Source organism: Oncorhynchus kisutch, linkage group LG13 (genome assembly GCF_002021735.2).
Source record: "Oncorhynchus kisutch isolate 150728-3 linkage group LG13, Okis_V2, whole genome shotgun sequence".
Classification (NCBI taxonomy): Eukaryota; Metazoa; Chordata; class Actinopteri; order Salmoniformes; family Salmonidae; genus Oncorhynchus; species Oncorhynchus kisutch.
Window position 1 is genome coordinate 24,190,356 of NC_034186.2, and position 21,277 is coordinate 24,211,632.

Genomic DNA, 21,277 nt, shown 5'->3' on the forward strand with positions numbered 1-21,277 from the left:
TCCTGTTTCCATTAATCATCCGTGAGAAATTTCTACAACTGTCCACCTGAGGTAAATTCAATTGATTGGAAATTATTTGGAAAGGCACACATCTGTCTATATAAGGTCCCACAGTTGACAGTGCATGTCAGAGCAAAAACCAAGCGATGAGGTGGAAGGAATTGTCCGTAGAGCTCAGAAACAGGATTTCACACTGCATGAGGCAAATGGTGGTCACACCAGGTACTGAGTGGCCTCTACCTGTTTTTAAAGTATCTGTGACAAATAGATGCATATATGTATTCCCAGTCATGTGAAATCCATAGATTAGGGCCTAATGAATTTATTTAAATTGACTGATTTCCTCATATGAACTGTTACTCAGTAAAATCATTGAAGTTGTTGCATGTTACATTTACAATATGTCTTCCCTGTTAAAATAAAGGTTCAATAGAAATAAAAAGGTAATATGTTTGAATGGTATGGCAGCCTATTGTAGCAGGACTACTTTTGGTCTATCCCATTACTCTTTGCGAGATACGAAGCAGAAATCGACACGCTATCTGATGCAAGACAAGGATGGAAGTCGTTATATAAAGCAAATTGCGACTGAAAATGTTGATAATTCCCAAGGGAGTTGCATCTTGCCTGGACATCAGTGGCTCAGTGCAGTGAAGCAAAAACAAAAAATCACTGTCAAGATTTAAAGCTACGGCGACAATTTCAGAATGTTACAGGCTGTTACTACAGTTTCAGGTAAAAACTCAATAAATCAAGTCTCAAAAATAAGGAAAATGTATGTACATTTCAGCTGTTTCAAAAACATTACTCTGCTATTTAAAAAAAAATGTACTGAAAGAGTGTTGGCTCAACAAGACAATTCTGTTTACACTGTCCTGCTTAGCAACTGTCAGGAGAGTGTTGTGCTCTACCTCCGCAGATAGTGGTCGAGAAGTGACAAGTTCGCAAGTTTTAAATTGCAGTAATACACATTAGGAACACCTGCTCTTTCCCTGACAGACTGACCAGGTGAATCCAGGTGAAAGCTATGATCCCTTATTGATGTCACTTGCTAAATCCACCACAGTCAGTGTAGATGAAGGGGAGGAGACAGGTTAAAGAAAGATTTGTAAGCCTTGAGAAAGTTAAGACATCAAATCAAATCAAATGTATTTATATAGCCCTTCGTACATCAGCTGATATCTCAAAGTGCTGTACAGAAACCCAGCCTAAAACCCCAAACAGCAAGCAATGCAGGTGGAGAAGCACGGTGGCTAGGAAAAACTCCCTAGAAAGACATGTATTGTGTATGTGTGCCATTCAGAGAGGCATGACAAAATATTTAAGTGCCTTTGAACAGGGAATTGTATTAGGTGCCCGGTGCACCGGTTTGAGTTTGTCAAGGACTGCAACGCTGCTGGGTTTTTCAAACACAACAATGGTCCACCACCCAAAGGACATCCAGCCAACTTGACACAACTGTGGGAAGGATGGGGGTCGACATCTCTGTGGAACGCTTTCAACACCTTGTAGAATCCATGCCCGATGAATTGAGGCTGTTCTGGGGGCAGAAGGGGGTGCAAGTCAATATTAGGAAGGTGTTCCTAATAGAGGTTGACCGATTATGATTTTTCAACACCGATACCGATTATTGGATGACCAAAAAAGCCGATACCGATTAATCGGCCGATTTTTATTTTTTGTTTTATCTGTAATAATGACAATTACAACAATACTGAATTAACACTTATTTTAACTTAATATAAAACATAACATCTATTTAGCCTCAAATAAATAATGAAACATGTTCAATTTGGTTTAAATAATGCAAAAACAAAGTGTAATATGTGCCATGTAAAAATGTGTGCCATGTAAAAAAGCTAACGTTTAAGTTCCTTGCTCAGAACATGAGAACATGTGAAAGATGGTGGTTCCTTTTAACATGAGACTTCAATATTCCAAGGTAAGAGGTTTTAGGTTGTAGTTAATATAGTATTTATAGGACTATTTCTCTCTATACCATTTGTATTTCATATACCTTTGACTATTGGATGTTCTTATAGGCACTATATTATTGCCAGTGTAACAGTATAGCTTCCGTCCCCCTCCTCGCCCCTACCTGGGCTCGAACCAGGAACACATCGACAACAGCCACACTTGAAGCATCGTTACCCATCGCTCCACAAAAGCCGCGGGGAATAACTACTCCAAATCTAAAAGCGAGTGACGTTTGAAACAGTATTAGCGCACACCCAGCTAACTAGCTAGCCATTTCACATTGGTTACACCAGCAATTAGGCTGATAGGCTTGAAGTCATAAACAGCGCTGTGCTTGCGAAGAGCTGCTGGCAAAACGCACGAAAGTGCTGTTTGAATGAATGATTACGGGCCTGCTGCTGCTCAGTCAGACTGCTCTATCAAATCAGACTTTATTATAACATTATAACACGCAGAAATACGATCCTTTGGTCATTAATATGATCGAATCCGGAAACTATCATTTCGAAAACAAAACGTTTATTATTTCAGTGAAATATGGAACCGTTCGGTATTTTATCGAACGGGTGGCATCCCTAAGTCTTAATATTCTTGTTACATTGCACAACCTTCAATGTTATGTCATAATTATGTAAAATTCTGGCAAATTAGTTCGCCATGAGCCAGGCAGCCCAAACTGTTGCATATACCCTGACTCTGCGTGCAATGAACGCAAGAGAAATTACACAATTTCACCTGGTTAGTATTGCCTGCTAAACTGGATTAGTAGTTATAACTAGTGATTATGATTGATTGTTTTTTATAAGATAAGTTTAATTCTAGCTAGTAATTTACCTTGGCTTCTACTGCATTCACGTAACAGGCAGGCTACTCGTGGAGTGCAATGGTTAGAGCGTTGGACTAGTTAACTGTGCGGTTGCAAGATTGGAACCCCTGAGCTGACAAGGTGAAAATCTGTCGTTCTGCCCCTGAACAAGGCAGTTAACCCACAGTTCCTAGGCAGTCATTAAAAATAAGAATGTGTTCTTAACTGACTTGCCTAGTGAAATAAAAGGTATAAAAAAATATATATAATAATCGGAAAATCGGCGCCCAAAAATACAGATTTCCGATTGTTATGAAAACTTTAAATCGGCCCTAATTAATCGGCCATTACAATTAATCGTTTGACCTCTAGTTCCTAATGTTTTGTACACTCAGTGTATTTTTAACCAGACAAATTCTTACTTTCAATAACAGCCCAGGCACAGTGGGTTAACTGCCTTGTTCAGGGGCAGAATGACATATTTTTACCTTGTCAGCTCAGGGATTCGATCTTGCAACCTTTCGGTTACTAGTCCAACACTCTAACCACTAGGATACCCTGCCACCCCCTAACCACTAGGCCACCCTGACGTGTATGTGTAGGGGAGGGTATTTTTGCGAGAAGCTAAGTGTGAAGAACATCATAGTGTAGGGTAGGCAGGGACATAACGCACTGCAGCTACTAAGAGGTCATTGGACATCAGCTAGGCCCCTGACGTGACACACGCACAGTTCTTAATTAAAGGTTGTGTTTATTTTCTCTCACCGCAGTAGCTGACCTCTGATTTGTCTTTTAGGGGTGTTTGTGTGAGTGTGTGTGTGTGTAATAATGTGTGTGTGTGTGTGATATCTCCTACCTCTGAGCTTATTGACGTCTAGCATTTCAAGAGCAATTAGAACAATTTTCCGCTTGAATTGTAGTCTACACGACAGCGTTACGGGTCAGTGTTACACAGAGTTTAATAGGAACCTCAAAGCAGAGAAAGGCATTATTTGACTGGGCTAGCTTTGTTGAATAAAACAAATGAATGCCATGATGTAATCGGCCTATAGTCTCAATACAAAACAATATAGTACACTTCTTCTTGGCATAGTAGTTCTGAATTAGTCAGCTGTCATCCATTGACGTTAATCAGATGTTTGCGTGAAGGTTGAGTTACACAAACAGATTGAGTTATTGTTCAGCCCTGAGTGTCCCTCCTCTATGGGTACTTTTGGTTGTGTATCTATTTCCTCTGTTTCTGTCCTGTAGGATCTTCTATGTGTCTCATGACTCCCAGGACCTGAAGATCTTCAGCTACATCGCCAGAGACGGACAGAGTAACATCTTCCGTTGTAACGTCTTCAAGTCCAAGAAGAAGGTGAGAAACCTAAACACACTTTCTCTTTTGCTCTTGCAGGGTAAGGTTATCCACAGTCCCATTGACATTACTAAGCCAAGTCCAGTAATGTGTGCTAAATGTAGCAAAGAAATTCACACATTTACACTCACTCTATCTTACCCTCTCACACACACACACACACACACACTCGCTCTCACACACTTTCACTCGTTCCCCCCCCCTATCAACTATGCGAAGCATGTGCGCACGCACGCACACACACACACACACACACACACACACACACACACACACACACACACACACACACACACACACACACACTCACTCACAGCTTTTACACTGATATTCACAGTGATGAAGTGTTATAGGCCCATGGCTGTACTGTATTCTACCTCTACAAGACCTGCTCGTATTAGAGACAGACAGAATAGGGATTTTTTTTTTTACCTTTGTTTTACTAGGCAAGTCAGTTAAGAACAAATTCTTAAGTACTTTTGGTTTCAAGTTATTTGTCTCTTAAAGGAATTCACAGATCAACAGTGAAAAAGGCCAGACACCACAAGTCAAACAGCATGGTAGAACATTGAGATTGGGAACCTGTAAATCCTTAGAGAATTTCCATTACCATTGCACACAGACACACCTCTCCACGTTTGGTCCAGTTAGCCCATTAAGATATCTCTCTATCCCTATCAGTGATGCCAACTTAGCAATTTTGTTGCTAGATTTAGCAACTTTTCAGACAACCCTGGCAACTTCTTATTTCAAACAGCACCTAGCAACAATTTTAGACACTTTTAAAAATGTATTTGGAACATTTAGCAACTTTTGAAAAGTGACTAAAACTCAAATGCACGCATTTCCCTCTAAATTAGTTTTTTTTTCTTTTTTTCTCTGTCACACACTCAGTCACAACACACGTGCCTGGCTGCAAAAGTGCATTGTGACGTCAGCAGCAGGCGCTCAGCTCGTGGACAGGCAACAGCAGGACAGCAGCAATTTCAGCAAATTGCAAATCATTGTTGGCTGACTGCAGCAGCAGTAGTATGCGTTCAACGAGACAAACCCAATGAATGTAGTTGGTCACGAATGTTTGATCTTGAACAGAACTTACAACATCAATTAACATGTCTCAATCAAAATTGTACAGAAAAGAGTGGGAGTCTGTACCTGAATTAAAATTGTGGCTGAAGCCAGTAATTGGGGATGATTGTCGTGTACTTCAAATCAGATATGCTTGCAAAAATGTATGACATCAAAAAACATTGTTCAACAGCAAAGCATATAAATAAATCAAAACCGTACAACCCCGCAACGCAGTCTACATTACCACAGTTGGTTAAGAAAGTGGATAACTGCAAAAGCGCAGAAGCTACTATGGCAATGGCCATTGCGGAGCATTGTTCGCTGCTAGCATGCGACCATTTAGGTATGGCTTGCAAAGCTGCCTTTTCAGATTCTGTGGCAGCAACAAACTTCCAAATGCACCAAGTGCATAGAAATTATTAGGGGAGTACTGGCTCCTTAGAACAGTCTATGACTGTTCTGAAAAGTGTAACATCAGATGTGGGGGATGAGAAGTTCAGTCTCCTTTTGGATGAGTCCATTGATGTCAGTGTCTCGAAATACCTGGGTGCGGTGATTCGGTATTTCAGTGCTAAAAAAAGAACCATTGTGTCCATATTTCTTGGGCTGGTTGACTTGGAGCGGGGCAATGCCAGATCAATAGCAAAGGTGGAAGTTGAGTTTCTTGAGAAGTGTAACCTTAAAAAAGAGAATCTTCAGGGTATTGGCACTGATAATGCGTCCGTGAAGACTGGGGTGCACAACGGGGTGCACAAGATTTTAAAGGAAGAATGTGCATTACCCAATTTGGTAATCATCCGCTGTGTGTGCCATTCTTTACAATTGGCTGTCAGTCCAGCATCCAAGAAACCATCCCTAGGAGCGTTGAGTACTTAATCAGGGAAACCTACAACTGGTTTTTGATTTCCCCAAAACGGCACGAGTCGTACAAAGCAGTGTATGCCACCATTAATTGTGGCCAGAAACCCCTGCAGATCACCAAAGTGTGTGCCACACGTTGGCTATCGATTGAGCCTGCGGTAACTCGTATATTGAGCCAGTGGGAAGAATTGAAGCTCCACTTTGAGTTGACAAAGGCCAGTGAGCATTGATACATGGCGGATGTGCTCCACACCATGTACATGGACAAGACCAACTACAGTGCCTTGCGAAAGTATTCGGCCCCCTTGAACTTTGCGACCTTTTGCCACATTTCAGGCTTCAAACATAAAGATATAAAACTGTATTTTTTTGTGAAGAATCAACAACAAGTGGGACACAATTATGAAGTGGAATGACATTTATTGGATATTTCAAACTTTTTTAACAAATCAAAAACTGAAAATTGGGCGTGCAAAATTATTCAGCCCCTTTACTTTCAGTGCAGCAAACTCTCTCCAGAAGTTCAGTGAGGATCTCTGAATGATCCAATGTTGACCGAAATGACTAATGATGATAAATACAATCCACCTGTGTGTAATCAAGTCTCCGTATAAATGCACCTGCACTGTGATAGTCTCAGAGGTCCGTTAAAAGCGCAGAGAGCATCATGAAGAACAAGGAACACACCAGGCAGGTCCGAGATACTGTTGTGAAGAAGTTTAAAGCCGGATTTGGATACAAAAATATTTCCCAAGCTTTAAACATCCCAAGGAGCACTGTGCAAGCGATAATATTGAAATGGAAGGAGTATCAGACCACTGCAAATCTACCAAGACCTGGCCGTCCCTCTAAACTTTCAGCTCATACAAGAAGAAGACTGATCAGAGATGCAGCCAAGAGGCCCATGATCACTCTGGATGAACTGCAGAGATCTACAGCTGAGGTGGGAGACTCTGTCCATAGGACAACAATCAGTCGTATATTGCACAAATCTGGCCTTTTTGGAAGAGTGGCAAGAAGAAAGCCATTTCTTAAAGATATCCATAAAAAGTGTTGTTTAAAGTTTGCCACAAGCCACCTGGGAGACACACCAAACATGTGGAAGAAGGTGCTCTGGTCAGATGAAACCAAAATTGAACTTTTTGGCAACAATGCAAAACATTATGTTTGGCGTAAAAGCAACACAGCTCATCACCCTGAACACACCATCCCCACTGTCAAACATGGTGGTGGCAGCATCATGGTTTGGGCCTGCTTTTCTTCAGCAGGGACAGGGAAGATGGTTAAAATTGATGGGAAGATGGATGGAGCCAAATACAGGACCATTCTGGAAGAAAACCTGATGGAGTCTGCAAAAGACCTGAGACTGGGACGGAGATTTGTCTTCCAACAAGACAATGATCCAAAACATAAAGCAACATCTACAATGGAATGCTTCAAAAATAAACATATCCAGGTGTTAGAATGGCCAAGTCAAAGTCCAGACCTGAATCCCATCGAGAATCTGTGGAAAGAACTGAAAACTGCTGTTCACAAATGCTCTCCATCCAACCTCACTGAGCTCGAGCTGTTTTGCAAGGAGGAATGGGAAAAAATTTCAGTCTCTCGATGTGCAAAACTGATAGAGACATACCCCAAGCGACTGTAATCGCAGCAAAAGGTGGCGCTATAAAGTATTAACTTAAGGGGGCTGAATAATTTTGCACAACCAATTTTTCAGTTTTTGATTTGTTAAAAAAGTTTGAAATATCCAATAAATGTCGTTCCACTTCATGATTGTGTCCCCCTTGTTGTTGATTCTTCACAAAAAAATACAGTTTTATATCTTTATGTTTGAAGCCTGAAATGTGGCAAAAGGTCACAAAGTTCAAGGGGGCCGAATACTTTCGCAAGGCACTGTATGTCTACCTGACATTCTTGAAATCAATCCTGTCCGACTTACAAGTTGCAGTGAAGTCATTTGAGGGAGAGCAAACGGATCCTGTCAAGCTTTTTGACAATCTGGTACACCTCTTAACATCAATTTGCAGCAGAGTAGTCAACTCAATGGCAACAATTGGACATCTCCGTCCATCTCTATACCTTGGGTACCTTTTCTGTTTAGGTGGGATTCACTGAAAATACAGTCAAGTTTTGGAGTGAAGTGTGTGACTACACGGACTCTTCCGGGTCAAATCCATTTGAAGAACTGTGCAAAGCTGCACTCGCTGCCCTCTCCTTGCCACACTCAAATGCGGAGGTTGACCGGCTGTTCAGCCAAATGAGTGTGGTTAAGAAATTGAATGTCACTGCACACTCTCAAATCCATACTCCTGGTGCAGTATGGAAGGAAGCTGGCTGGTGATACCTGTTACCAGCATAAACTACCAAGTGAAGTTCTGCAGCAGTTTTGCACCACAGCAGCGTACAGCTTTAAGGCCACATCCTCTACTGCTGTTTCCAGCTCCGTGACAATGCAGTTGGACAGTGAAGATGAAGAGGATTTCCTTGCCAATCTATGATTCATCATATTTACAGTACGTAAGGAGTGGACTTTCTGGAACTGGCGGAGACACACAGCTGATGGTGGCAGTGTGCACTGCAGTGTCAACGAGAACAGTGGCAATATCTGGAGGAAACCATTGAGCAGCTAGCCAGCCAAGCAGCACAACAACCTGGAGAGAGCTGCCTAGTCAATAAGATAGCATATATACCTTGTTATTAGCTTGTACCTATTGTTGATCAGTTAGGTAGCATGTTAACTAACTACCAATACTCTGCTTCAAACTATAATTGTTCAGAATGTGTAGGTTTACTAGTCAAAAAGAAAATAAATCAAATGTAATTGTTCAATAATGGGTAATGTGTAAATGTTCAATAATTCAATGTCTTGTGTTTAAAAATAAAAACATCTGATCATATAAAATGTGTTGTGTTTATATTACTTTTACAAATAAAAATATGTGATAATAAACAAACAAATGTCAAATCATATTTTTCACCGAGATGGCCAGTCAATTTGAGTAACGTTATTGTGTATTCTACGTAATGACGGCATCACGCAATGACATCACAATGTCATTTAGCTACTTTTAGCAACAAATCGACAGGCCCCTAGCAACTTCCCCTGAAAATTAGTTTGCAACACTGATCCCTATCCCTTTTTCTGTTATTGTCTCTCCATTCCTCCTTCTCCTGGACTCTCTAAAGTTGGATGTTTTGGTGCCGCTAGGGCAGTTCAAACAGCTGGTTGATTACTTATTTTATTAAGGAATGTTTGTTTTTCATGACTTCATAACTTTTGTAAGTTACTTTTCATAAATGCTTTATTGCATTGGAATTGTAAATATTGGGAATTTGTATGATTGTGTGCAGGGCTCCCTTGTAAAAGAGGCCTTGGTCTCAATGGGATTTCCCTTTTTGAATACATTTGAATAAATACTAATAAATTCCTCCCTCCCTCCTCTCAAGCTGTCCTCCTGTGGACAGTTTAAAGCAGTGTAATTAACGAGGCTGTCTCCATCACAGACAGTTAAACGAGGGGGAGACCTGCAGGGAGAACCCATTAGAGACCAGAGGCCTGGACTAATGGGAGACTGACTTGTGTGTGTGTCCTTCCTATCCATTGCCAGTTGCCACTCTCTGCCAGTCTCAGACACGGGCCCTGGCATGGGCCAAGTGGCATAGCTTTGGGCGTCCATCACCCAGGATACTGAGCCAGCAGGTGGCTAACATTATTTGACCATGCAAATACTCACCAATCTGGCTACATTTTCGAAATGAATGAATCTGATAATTCATCTTCAAAGACATCCCCCTGCCATTGTTCAGAGCAGTCACAGTTGCACCCCAGCCCTGTCTGTTTTAATGACTGTCTGAGAAACTGTTGAGCCATAATGGCTGTTAATTGGCAGGCTGAATTGGAGGGAAAACACCTTGACTCAGAACAAAGGCTTGGCAGTTGGGGAGACTGAGAGAGTCATTATGACACACTAACTTTAGGGGTCTGTTCTACTGCTGGTCCTTTATCTGGGTTTACAACTCTAACAATGCTAACGATGGTAGTACTGCTGGTACTTAATATGGGCTAATGACTAACAAGGCAAATGGTGCTAACAATGTTAGTGCTGCTGGTCCTTAATCTGGTCTACACTCTTCCAAAAAATAAAATCCTTATAGAACCAAAAAGGGTTCTGTCGCTTGCTTCACATATGGTAACCCTTAAAGTTCTTCACTGAACCAAAATGGTTCCATGTAGAACACTGAATGTTGCCATTTATTATGGCATTTTTAGCTAAGAATATAATTTCATAAACAATTAAATAATGAACTAATAATACCAGCATAGGTTTTTGGACTGTATTGTCATTATATGCAAGCATAGTTTGTAAATATGCACTGGTGGCTGGGCAGTACAGTATGGGTTGTTGCATGACTGGTTCCAGAGAAGAGGGAGAAAAAACTGCTAATCTGCCAAAATGAGGACATCATTTATTCTAAATATTTTATGCATACCTCCTCTCAGTCAGTAAGTTTTCTAAAGGCCTCATGAAACACAGACCCTTCAATTGACTCCATACTGAAATAAAAGTATCAATTAGCTCATTGCCAATGTCAGACTGGGTCTGTAGCTCTATTTGGAATATCCCACAATAACAAATATTTTGTATTTGAAAGAGTTAGTTGGCTAGCTTGAAAGGGGGACTTAAAGTAGCTAGCTCACAAACATGTTCAAATTCTGCTAATATTTCAACTTATTTGTCTAGCCTATGACTTTGGCTTCATATATTTTAATAAAATAATCACCTTTGCTTACCTCATTACTTTGAATAATAATGTGCTTATTGGTAGGCTACTTGCAAGTTGGTTCAACCACCGTCCTCTTGTGTCGTCATTAGGTTTGGGCGGTATCCAAATTGTCATACCTTCATACCGACCTTGTGCCATTCCGGGATATTCTGTAATACCGGTACTGGCTCTGTTTTCAAACCCCACTGATACTCTGTAATCCAAAGGTACATGCAAAATCTCATAGAGAATGCTAACTAAATGTTAAGCACATTGCAAACATTTTGTACAGTTTGTAGAAGTGTAGAAGTAACTCACAAATGCTACTCAGTTTGCTGCTTGTACAAAACAAATATTAGGCAGCAAGGCTCTTAATCCAGAACGGGATTCTCTGCTGTTGCCAAGTGAATGCTTGATTTGGGAAGAAGCTAAATGTCAGGAATTGTGAAAAACTATACATAAAAAAACCATAACTATTATATATATATTTTTACATTTTTTATTTAACTAGACAAGTAGGTTAAGAACAAATTGTTATTTTCAAAGATGGCTGAGGAACATTGGGTTAACTGCCTTGTTCAGGGGGAAAATGACCTTTTTGTTTTACCTTGTCAGCTCAGGGATTTGATTTTACAACCTTCTGGTTACTAATCCAACACTCTAACCACTAGGCTACCTGCCACACTGACAGTTGGTTGGCGGAAGTTTACATACACCTTAGCGAAATACATTTAAACTCAGTTTTTCACAATTCCTGACATTTAATCAGAGTACAAATTCCCTGTCTTAGGTCAGTTTGGATCACCACGTCATTTTAAGAATGTGAAATGTCAGAATAATAGTAGAGAGAATGATTTATTTCAGCTTTTATTTTTTTCATCACATTCCCAGTGGGTCAGAAGTTTACATACACTCAATTAGTATTTGGTAGCATTGCCTTTAAACTGTTTTACTTGGGTCAAATGTTTAGAGTAGCCCTCCACAAGCTTCGACAAAAAGTTGGGTGAATTTTGGCCCATTCCTCCTGACAGAGCTGGTGTAAATGAGTCAGGTTTGTAGGCCTCCTTGCTCGCACGCGCTTTTTCAGTTCTGCCCACAAATGTTCTATAGGTCTGAGGTCAGGACTTTGTGATGACGACTCCAATACCTTGACTTTGTTGTTCTTAAGCCATTTTGCCACAACTTTGGAAGTATGCTTGGGGTCAAGGCCCATTTGCGACGAAGATTTAACTTCCTGCTTCAATGTATCCACATAATTTTTTCCGTCATGATGCCATCTATTTTGTGAAGTGTACCAGTCCCTCCTGCAGCAAAGCACCCCCACAACATGATGCTGCCCCTGTTCTTCATCGTTGGGATGGTGTTCTTCGGCTTGCAAGCTTCCCCCTTTTTCCACCAAACATAACAATGGTCATTATGGCCAAATAGTTATATTTTAGTTTCATCAGACCAGAGGGCATTTCTCCAAAAAGTATGATCTTTGTCCCCATGTGCAGCTGCAAACCGTAATCTGGCTGTTTTCTTGCGGTTTTGGTGCAGTAGCTTTTTCCTTGCTGAGTGGCCTTTCAGGTTATGTCGATATAGGACTCGTTTTACTGTGGATATAGATACTTTTGTACCTATTTCCTCCAGCATCTTCACAAGGTCCTTTGCTGTTGTTCTGGGATTGATTTGCACTTTTCGCACCAAATTACGTTCTTCTCTAGGAGACAGAACGCGTCTCCTTCCTGAGCGGTATGACGACTGCGTGGTCCCGTGGTGTTTTTATACTTGCGTACTATTGTTTGTACAGACGAACATGGCACCTTCAGGCATTTGGAAATTGCTCCCAAGGATGAACCAGACTTGTGGAGGTCTACCATTTATTTTCTAAGGTCTTGGCTGATTTCTTTTGATTTTCCCATGATGTCAAGCAAAGAGGGACTGAGGTTGAAGGTAGGCCTTGAAATCCATCCATAGGTACTCCTCCAATTGACTCAAATGATGTCAATTAGCCTATCCGAAGCTTCTAAAGCCATGACATAATTTTCTGTACTTTTCCAAGCTGTTTAAACGCACAGTCAACTTAGTAAATGTAAACTTCTCACCCACTGGAATTGTGATACAGTGAATTATAAGTGAAACAACTTTGGGTCATGCACAAAGTAGATTTCCTAACGGACTTGCCAAAACTATAGTTTGTTAACAAGAAATTTGTGGAGTGGTTGAAAAATGTGTTTTAATGACTCCAACCTAAGTGTATGTAAACTTCCGACTTCAACTTTACATATACATTTTCATTTTCTTACGTTACTTACGTCCTTATTCTAAAATGGATAAATTTATTGTTTCCATTATCAATCTACACGCAATATCCCATAATGACAATGTAAAAACATGTTTTTAGACATTTTTGCAAATGTATTAAAAATAAAAAACAGAAATACCTTATTTACAGTATTCAGACTCTTTGCTATGAGACTAGAAATTTTAGCTCAGGTGCATCCTGTTTCCATTGATCATCCTTGATGTTTCTACAACTTTATTGGAGTCCATTTGTGGTAAATCCAATTGATTAGATATGATTTGGAAAGGCACACACCTGTCTTTATAAGGTCCCACAGTTGACAGTGCATGTCAGAGCAAAATCCAAGCCATGAGGGCGAAGGAATTGTCCGTAGAGCTCCGCGACAGGATTGTGTCGAGGCACAGATCTGGGGAAGGGTACCAAAAAATGTATGTGGTTTCGAAGCTCCCAAAGAATACAGTGGCCTCCATCATTCTTAAATGGAAGAAGTTTGGAACCACCAAGACTCTTCATAGAGCTGGCCACCCGGCCAAACTGAGCACTCGGGGGAGAAGGGCCTTGGTCAGGGAGGTGACACTTTGACAGAGCTACAGAGTTTCTCTGTGTAGATGGGAGAACCTTCCAGAAGGACAACCATCTCTGCAGCACTCCACCTATCAGGCGTCTATGGTAGAGTGGCCAGACAGAAGCCACTCCTCAGTAAAAGGCACATGACAGCCTGCTTGGAGTTGGCCAAAAGGCACCTAAATGCAGCATCATGCTGTGGGGACGTTTTTCAGCAGCAGGGACTGGGAGACTAGTCAGGATTGAGGGAAAGATGAACGGAGCAAAGTACAGAGAGATCCTTGATGAAAACCTGCTCCAGTGCGATCAGGACCTCAGACTGGGGCGATGGTTCACCTTCCAACAGGACAAGGAACCTAAACACAAATCCAAGACAACGCAGGAGTGGCTTCGGGACAAGTCTCAATGTCCTTGAGTGGCCCAGCCAGAGCCCGGACTTGAACCCGATCGATCAAACATCTCTGGAGAGACCTGAAAATAGCTGTGCAGCGACGCTCCCAATCCAACCTGACAGAGTTTGAGAGGATCTGCAGAGAAGAATGGAAACTCCCCAAATACAGGTGTGCCAAGCTTGTAGGGTCAAGAAGACCCAAGAAGACTTGAGGCTGTAATCGCTGCCAAAGGTGCTTCAACAAAGTACTGAGTAAAATGTCTGAATACTTATGCACATTTTATATTTTTAATTTTTAATACATTTGCAAAAATGTCAACCTGTTTTGCTTTGTCATTATGGGGTATTGTGATGTCATTATGGGGTATTGTGTGTAGATTGATGAGGGGAAAAAACAATTGAATACATTTTTGAATAAGGCTGTAATGTAACAAATTGTGGAAAAAGACAAGGCGTCTGAGTACTTGCCGAATGCACCGTAAATGGTTCTTTAATCTCATCTTTTTTCTGTGTATAGACTATAACAAGGCTAACAATGCTAGTGCTGTACCTGCTATTGATTACACACGGTTGTGAATGTAATCCTGGTGCAAGGACAAGGCCGTGTGAATGAAATTGTGTGTGTGGGGAGTGTGTGCGAGCGCAAGGCAGTGTGTGAATGGAAATGTCCTCTGCCTCTCTCTACTCGGCCGAACAGAGAGCCAATCGTTCAGACTGCAATGCTACCAATGTCACACACTCTTGTCACAATCCATCTCTGTCTAATCCATGGGTCTCAAACATACAGGGGTGGACGCAATATACTTTAAAATGAAGAAAAAAAAGAATCAAAACTGTGTAGAAATTATACAGTTTCTTGAGTTTGTACAGCTTGCTTATAATCACTGAAAACAAAGCTAGAGGACCATTATTTGCACATTTTGACAGTGAGGAAATGAGTTTGACACCCCTGGCCTAATCCATCATGTTCATTTATGTAATTTAGTAGATGCTCTTATCCAGAGCGACTTACGGTAGTGAGTGCATGCATTTTCATACTGGTTCCCCGTGGGAATCGAACCGTGGCATCGCAAGCACCATGCTCTACCAACTGATCCACACGGGACCACAGACGTACATGCACCACACATGTTACGCCCCTGAAAAAGGGGAGAAATAATCACGAGAGTGATACGATCTTGTTTTCTCAATGAGAACTTTTAGTGCAAATATTTTACAAAAGTAAACACATTTTACAGAACAACAGACCTACAGGAAATAGATAGTTTTTAGGGTACAAGGCTTATTCAAGTCACAACATTATACACTGTAATTCACTGAAACAGATACTAATTTCAATATAACTGTCAAGCACAAAGCTTTAACTCAGTAAACCATAACTCAATTTATTCAACAGGCAATAAAGTGTTTGAAAAAATATTATACAAATAACACCGCAAAATATCTTATTAACAATGCACATGTTTATTCACAATCGACATAAAATGGCAGCTAACTCTCAGTACGACGCTATTCTTCGCTGCAACCGAGCAGGGCAGCTGTATTCATTGATCTGGCCAAGGCTTTCGACTCTGACTCTTTCGAATCTGTCAATCACCACATCCTCATCGGCATACTCGACAGCCTTGGTTTCTCAAATGATTGCCTCACCTGGTTCACCAACTACTTCTCTGATAGAGTTCAGTGTGTCAATTCGGAGGGTCTGCTGTCCGGACCTCTGGCAGTCTCTATGGGGGTGCCACAGGGTTCAATTTCTGGACCGACTCTCTTCTATGTATACATCAATGAGGTCGCTCTTGCTGCTGGTGAGTCTCTGATCCACCTCTACACAGACGACACCATTCTGTATACTTCTGGCCCTTCTTTGGACACTGTGTTAACAACCCTCCAGGCAAGCTTCAATGCCATACAACTCTCCTTCCGTGGCCTCCAATTGCTCTTAAACGCAAGTAAAACTAAATGCATGCTCTTCAACCGATCACTGCCTGCACCTGCCCGCCTGTCCAACATCACTACTCTGGACGGCTCTGACTTAGAAAACGTGGACAACTACAAATACCTAGGTGTCTGGTTAGACTGTAAACTCTCCTTCCAGACCCACATCAAACATCTCCAATCCAAAGTTAAATCTAGAATTGGCTTCCTATTTCGCAACAAAGCATCCTTCACTCATGCTGCCAAACATACCCTTGTAAAAATGACCATCCTACCGATCCTCGACTTCGGCGATGTCATTTACAAAATAGCCTCCAATACCCTACTCAACTAATTGGATGCAGTCTATCACAGTGCAATCCGTTTTGTCACCAAAGCCCCATATACTACCCACCATTGCGACCTGTACGCTCTCATAGGCTGGCCCTCGCTTCATACTCGTCACCAAACCCACTGGCTCCATGTCATCTACAAGACCCTGCTAGGTAAAGTCCCCCCTTATCTCAGCTCCCTGGTCACCATAGCATCACCCACCTGTAGCACGCGCTCCAGCAGGTATATCTCTCTGGTCACCCCCAAAATCAATTCTTTCTTTGGCCGCCTCTCCTTCCAGTTCTCTGCTGCCAATGACTGGAACGAACTACAAACATCTCTGAAACGGGAAACACTTATTTCCCTCACTAGCTTTAAGCACCAACTGTCAGAGCAGCTCACAGATTACTGTACCTGTACATAGCCCACCTATAATTTAGCCCAAACAACTACCTCTTTCCCTACTGTATTTATTTTATTTATTTATTTATTTTGCTCCTTTGCACCCCATTATTTTTATTTCTACTTTGCACATTATTCCACTGCAAATCTACCATTCCAGTGTTTTACTTGCTATATTGTATTTACTTTGCCACCATGGCCTTTTTTTGCCTTTACCTCCCTTATCTCACCTCATTTGCTCACATCGTATATAGACTTGTTTATACTGTATTATTGACTGTATGTTTGTTTTACTCCATGTGTAACTCTGTGTCGTTGTATGAGTCGAACTGCTTTGCTTTATCTTGGCCAGGTCGCAATTGTAAATGAGAACTGAAATAAAAAAAATATATTAAAAAAGGGCTCATATTGCTCTCTGCAAACTTAACTCTAACTTCCTCAAGATGTTACTAAGACACACCTTAAACATTCTTGACATGCTAGCGAGTTATTACATTTAAATTACTCTTTTTGTTCATCAATAACGTACCCAGAAAAAGGGGAGAAATAATCATGAGAGTTATACGACCTTGTTTTCTCAATGAGAACTTTTAGTGCAACGAGAAAAGACCGGGATTTCCCCGGGAACTTGGGTGGAGACCAGAGCAATCGATCTTAGGCTCATAGATTAAGACCATTTAGTAGATCACAGATTAACATTTTTATCCTTCCATTAGGCACCACAAAATAAAGTAATCAATATAACGTTTACACATTCCTCTCACAATTCGTACCCTTTGTACGCTTGACGGATTTGAACTTTAACACAATTATATGAATGTTATCAATCTCTATCAACTAATTCTGAATGCATGATCTTTTTAACCTTAGATGTTTTAAGATCCTAACATACTTTGAACATACTAATACTTTTTAATGTATAACAGGCTATGAGTATTTCCTTTAACCTGTCACACACACACACACACACACACACACACACACACACACACACACACACACACACACACACACACACACACACACACACACACACACACACACTCATCCTGTCCAGTCATTCTGATTGTGGTGTGATGAAGTGTTCTTGGCTACTCTTTGACAACCTCTTATTACCTCCCAGTCGTCCTCCAACTATTTTAAAAGAATAGGAATGCTATTGATTTCTTCTACCTGTCTCTCCCCTTTACTCTCCCTATCTCTTTCTCTGGTCCGAGAACAGTATATTTAATTGAAGGACAGAGAGAAGTCATCCACAGTAGCTCATCAAAGAACATTGAATAACCACTCTCTCTCTCAACCTCTGTCTCTTTTCTCCATCCCTTCCTCCCTCTCCTTCGTCTATCCTCTCCAGTCCCAGGCCATGCGTATCGTGCGGACGGTGGGCCAGGCGTTCGAGGTGTGTCATAAACTCAGCTTGCAACACACACACCAGAACGCAGATGGACAGGAGGACGCAAACAATGACAAGACCTGCAACGAGGAGTCCACGCTCTCAGGTGAATATACACACACACAAACACACTCCTGATTGAGTGTAAGACGACCATTTGAGAGGATAGCATCACAGATGAGTCAGTCTATAGAGAGAGACTGTGACTGTGGAACAGAACAGTGGTGGGAGGACTGGCTCTAGTGACTGCTGCGTCCTTTCATAGGCAGATGAGCCCACAGCACCCACGCACCACGCTCACACATACACACAAACACACACATCTGCATTGACCCCCCCTTTGCACCAAATCTTTTGACTCATCACATTTATTCCTTGTGTTATTATCTTTCTATTATTTTTCTATTTTTCTCTCTGCATTGTTGGGAAGAGCCCTTAAGTAAGCATTTCACTGTAATTCTACACCTGTTGTTTACGAAGCATGTGACAAATACAATTTGATTTGACACACACGCACACGAGCGCTGATCACAGCTCTCTCTGTCTGTCCCACTAGTGTAAGCCTCAGGAGCCTCTGAGCACAGCCAATTGGCTTATCTGGAGTGTTAATTGTCAGAGCTGAGAGAACAAGAGAACCACTGGAGAACACCTTAATGAAGCTCCTCCCCTCCTGCCCCCTCTTTTTTTGTCATCCTTCCTCATCTTTTGGTTTAGAAACTTTCAACAAAATACCTCTGAGTCCTCTCCCCTCCTCTTATCTTTTTACGTTTCTCTACCTCTTGTGGTGTAGCAACTTTTTTTCTAGCAACGAAGTCTGTTACGCCATTGGCCCTCCTTCTGACAATGTGTTGGTGTGTTCGTTCACTCAGCCCGGGAGTTAACGGGAGCGGAGAAGTCGGCGGTTGCTGTGGAGACAGACATCGATGCGGAGGAGGCTCCCTTACCATTACCGGACAGTACGGTTGAGGAGTTTAACCGCGGCGTCACTGACCTGGACGGAGTGGATGCTACCGCCAAGACTGACCACACACACTTCAACAATATTGACAACGACAAGAAGGTATGGGGGTGTGTGTATGTGTTTTGGGGGGTGAGGTTGGGGCGTGTTTGAGGGGGAAAGAGAGGAGTGGGGTGCAAGCAAAGCAGGATGAAAGTTCCATACATAGAGTATTCTAACTAAGTGCTGGAATGAGAGAACACAGTAATTGCTTGTTAGACCAGTTAATACAATATCATTGGTCTATCTACTGTATTGATTGCTTACACCAGGGAATATAATACAATTGGTCAATCTATAGATTTCTTGGACCAGAGAATACAATATATTGTGGCTTCTCTAAAGATGGCTTGAGGAGGCGGAAAACAATATTGTGTGGCCTATGTATAGGTTGATGTACTGTGACACTGTTTTTGTGAGTCAGGGAGAACCCACACACACATTAGTTAACACTTCTCTCCATTTCTTCCTAACAAAGACCGTAATTAATTTGCCAGAATTTTACATAATTATGATACAGTGCCTTGCGAAAGTATTCGGCCCCCTTGAACTTTGCGACCTTTTGCCACATTTCAGGCTTCAAACATAAAGATATAAAACTGTATTTTTTTGTGAAGAATCAACAACAAGTGGGACACAATCATGAAGTGGAACGACATTTATTGGATATTTCAAACTTTTTTAACAAATCAAAAACTGAAAGATTGGGCGTGCAAAATTATTCAGCCCCTTTACTTTCAGTGCAGCAAACTCTCTCCAGAAGTTCAGTGAGGATCTCTGAATGATCCAATGTTGACCTAAATGACTAATGATGATAAATACAATCCGCCTGTTTGTAATCAAGTCTCCGTATAAATCAGAGGTCCGTTAAAAGCGCAGAGAGCATCATGAAGAACAAGGAACACACCAGGCAGGTCCGAGATACTGTTGTGAAGAAGTTTAAAGCCGGATTTGGATACAAAAATATTTCCCAAGCTTTAAACATCCCAAGGAGCACTGTGCAAGCGATAATATTGAAATGGAAGGAGTATCAGACCACTGCAAATCTACCAAGTCCTGGCCGTCCCTCTAAACTTTCAGCTCATACAAGGAGAAGACTGATCAGAGATGCAGCCAAGAGGCCCATGATCACTCTGGATGAACTGCAGAGATCTACAGCTGAGGTGGGAGACTCTGTCCATAGGACAACAATCAGTCGTATATTGCACAAATCTGGCCTTTATGGAAGAGTGGCAAGAAGAAAGCCATTTCTTAAAGATATCCATAAAAAGTGTTGTTTAAAGTTTGCCACAAGCCACCTGGGAGTCACACCAAACATGTGGAAGAAGGTGCTCTGGTCAGATGAAACCAAAATTGAACTTTTTGGCAACAATGCAAAATGTTATGTTTGGCATAAAAGCAACACAGCTCATCACCCTGAACACACCATCCCCACTGTCAAACATGGTGGTGGCAGCATCATGGTTTGGGCCTGCTTTTCTTCAGCAGGGACAGGGAAGATGGTTAAAATTGATGGGAAGATGGATGGAGCCAAATACAGGACCATTCTGGAAGAAAACCTGATGGAGTCTGCAAAAGACCTGAGACTGGGACGGAGATTTGTCTTCCAACAAGACAATGATCCAAAACATAAAGCAAAATCTACAATGGAATGGTTCAAAAATAAACATATCCAGGTGTTAGAATGGCCAAGTCAAAGTCCAGACCTGAATCCCATTGAGAATCTGTGGAAAGAACTGAAAACTGCTGTTCACAAATGCTCTCCATCCAACCTCACTGAGCTCGAGCTGTTTTGCAAGGAGGAATGGGAAAAAATTTCAGTCTCTCAATGTGCAAAACTGATAGAGGCATACCCCAAGCAACTTACAGCTGTAATCGCAGCAAAAGGTGGCGCTACAAAGTATTAACTTAAGGGGGCTGAATAATTTTGCACGCCCAATTTTTCAGTTTTTGATTTGTTAAAAAAGTTTGGAATATCCAATAAATGTCGTTCCACTTCATGATTGTGTCCCACTTGTTGTTGATTCTTCACAAAAAAAATACAGTTTTATATCTTTATGTTTGAAGCCTGAAATGTGGCAAAAGGTCGCAAAGTTCAAGGGGGCCGAATACTTTCGCAAGGCACTGTATAACATTGAAGGTTGTGCAATGTAAC

At 41.4% G+C, this 21,277-nt stretch overlaps 1 protein-coding gene across 1 annotated transcript in view; it reads left to right on the forward strand.

Annotated features, from left to right (window-relative positions):
- The window catches only part of LOC109902733 (carboxyl-terminal PDZ ligand of neuronal nitric oxide synthase protein), a 170,227-nt gene that overhangs the window by 97,205 nt on the left and 51,745 nt on the right, over positions 1-21,277 (forward strand). The window contains exons 5-7 of the mRNA XM_020499339.2: positions 4,034-4,142; positions 18,087-18,231; positions 18,995-19,185. Of these exons, the coding sequence (XP_020354928.1) occupies positions 4,034-4,142; positions 18,087-18,231; positions 18,995-19,185 (445 nt within the window). The remainder of the gene's footprint in view (positions 1-4,033; positions 4,143-18,086; positions 18,232-18,994; positions 19,186-21,277) is intronic.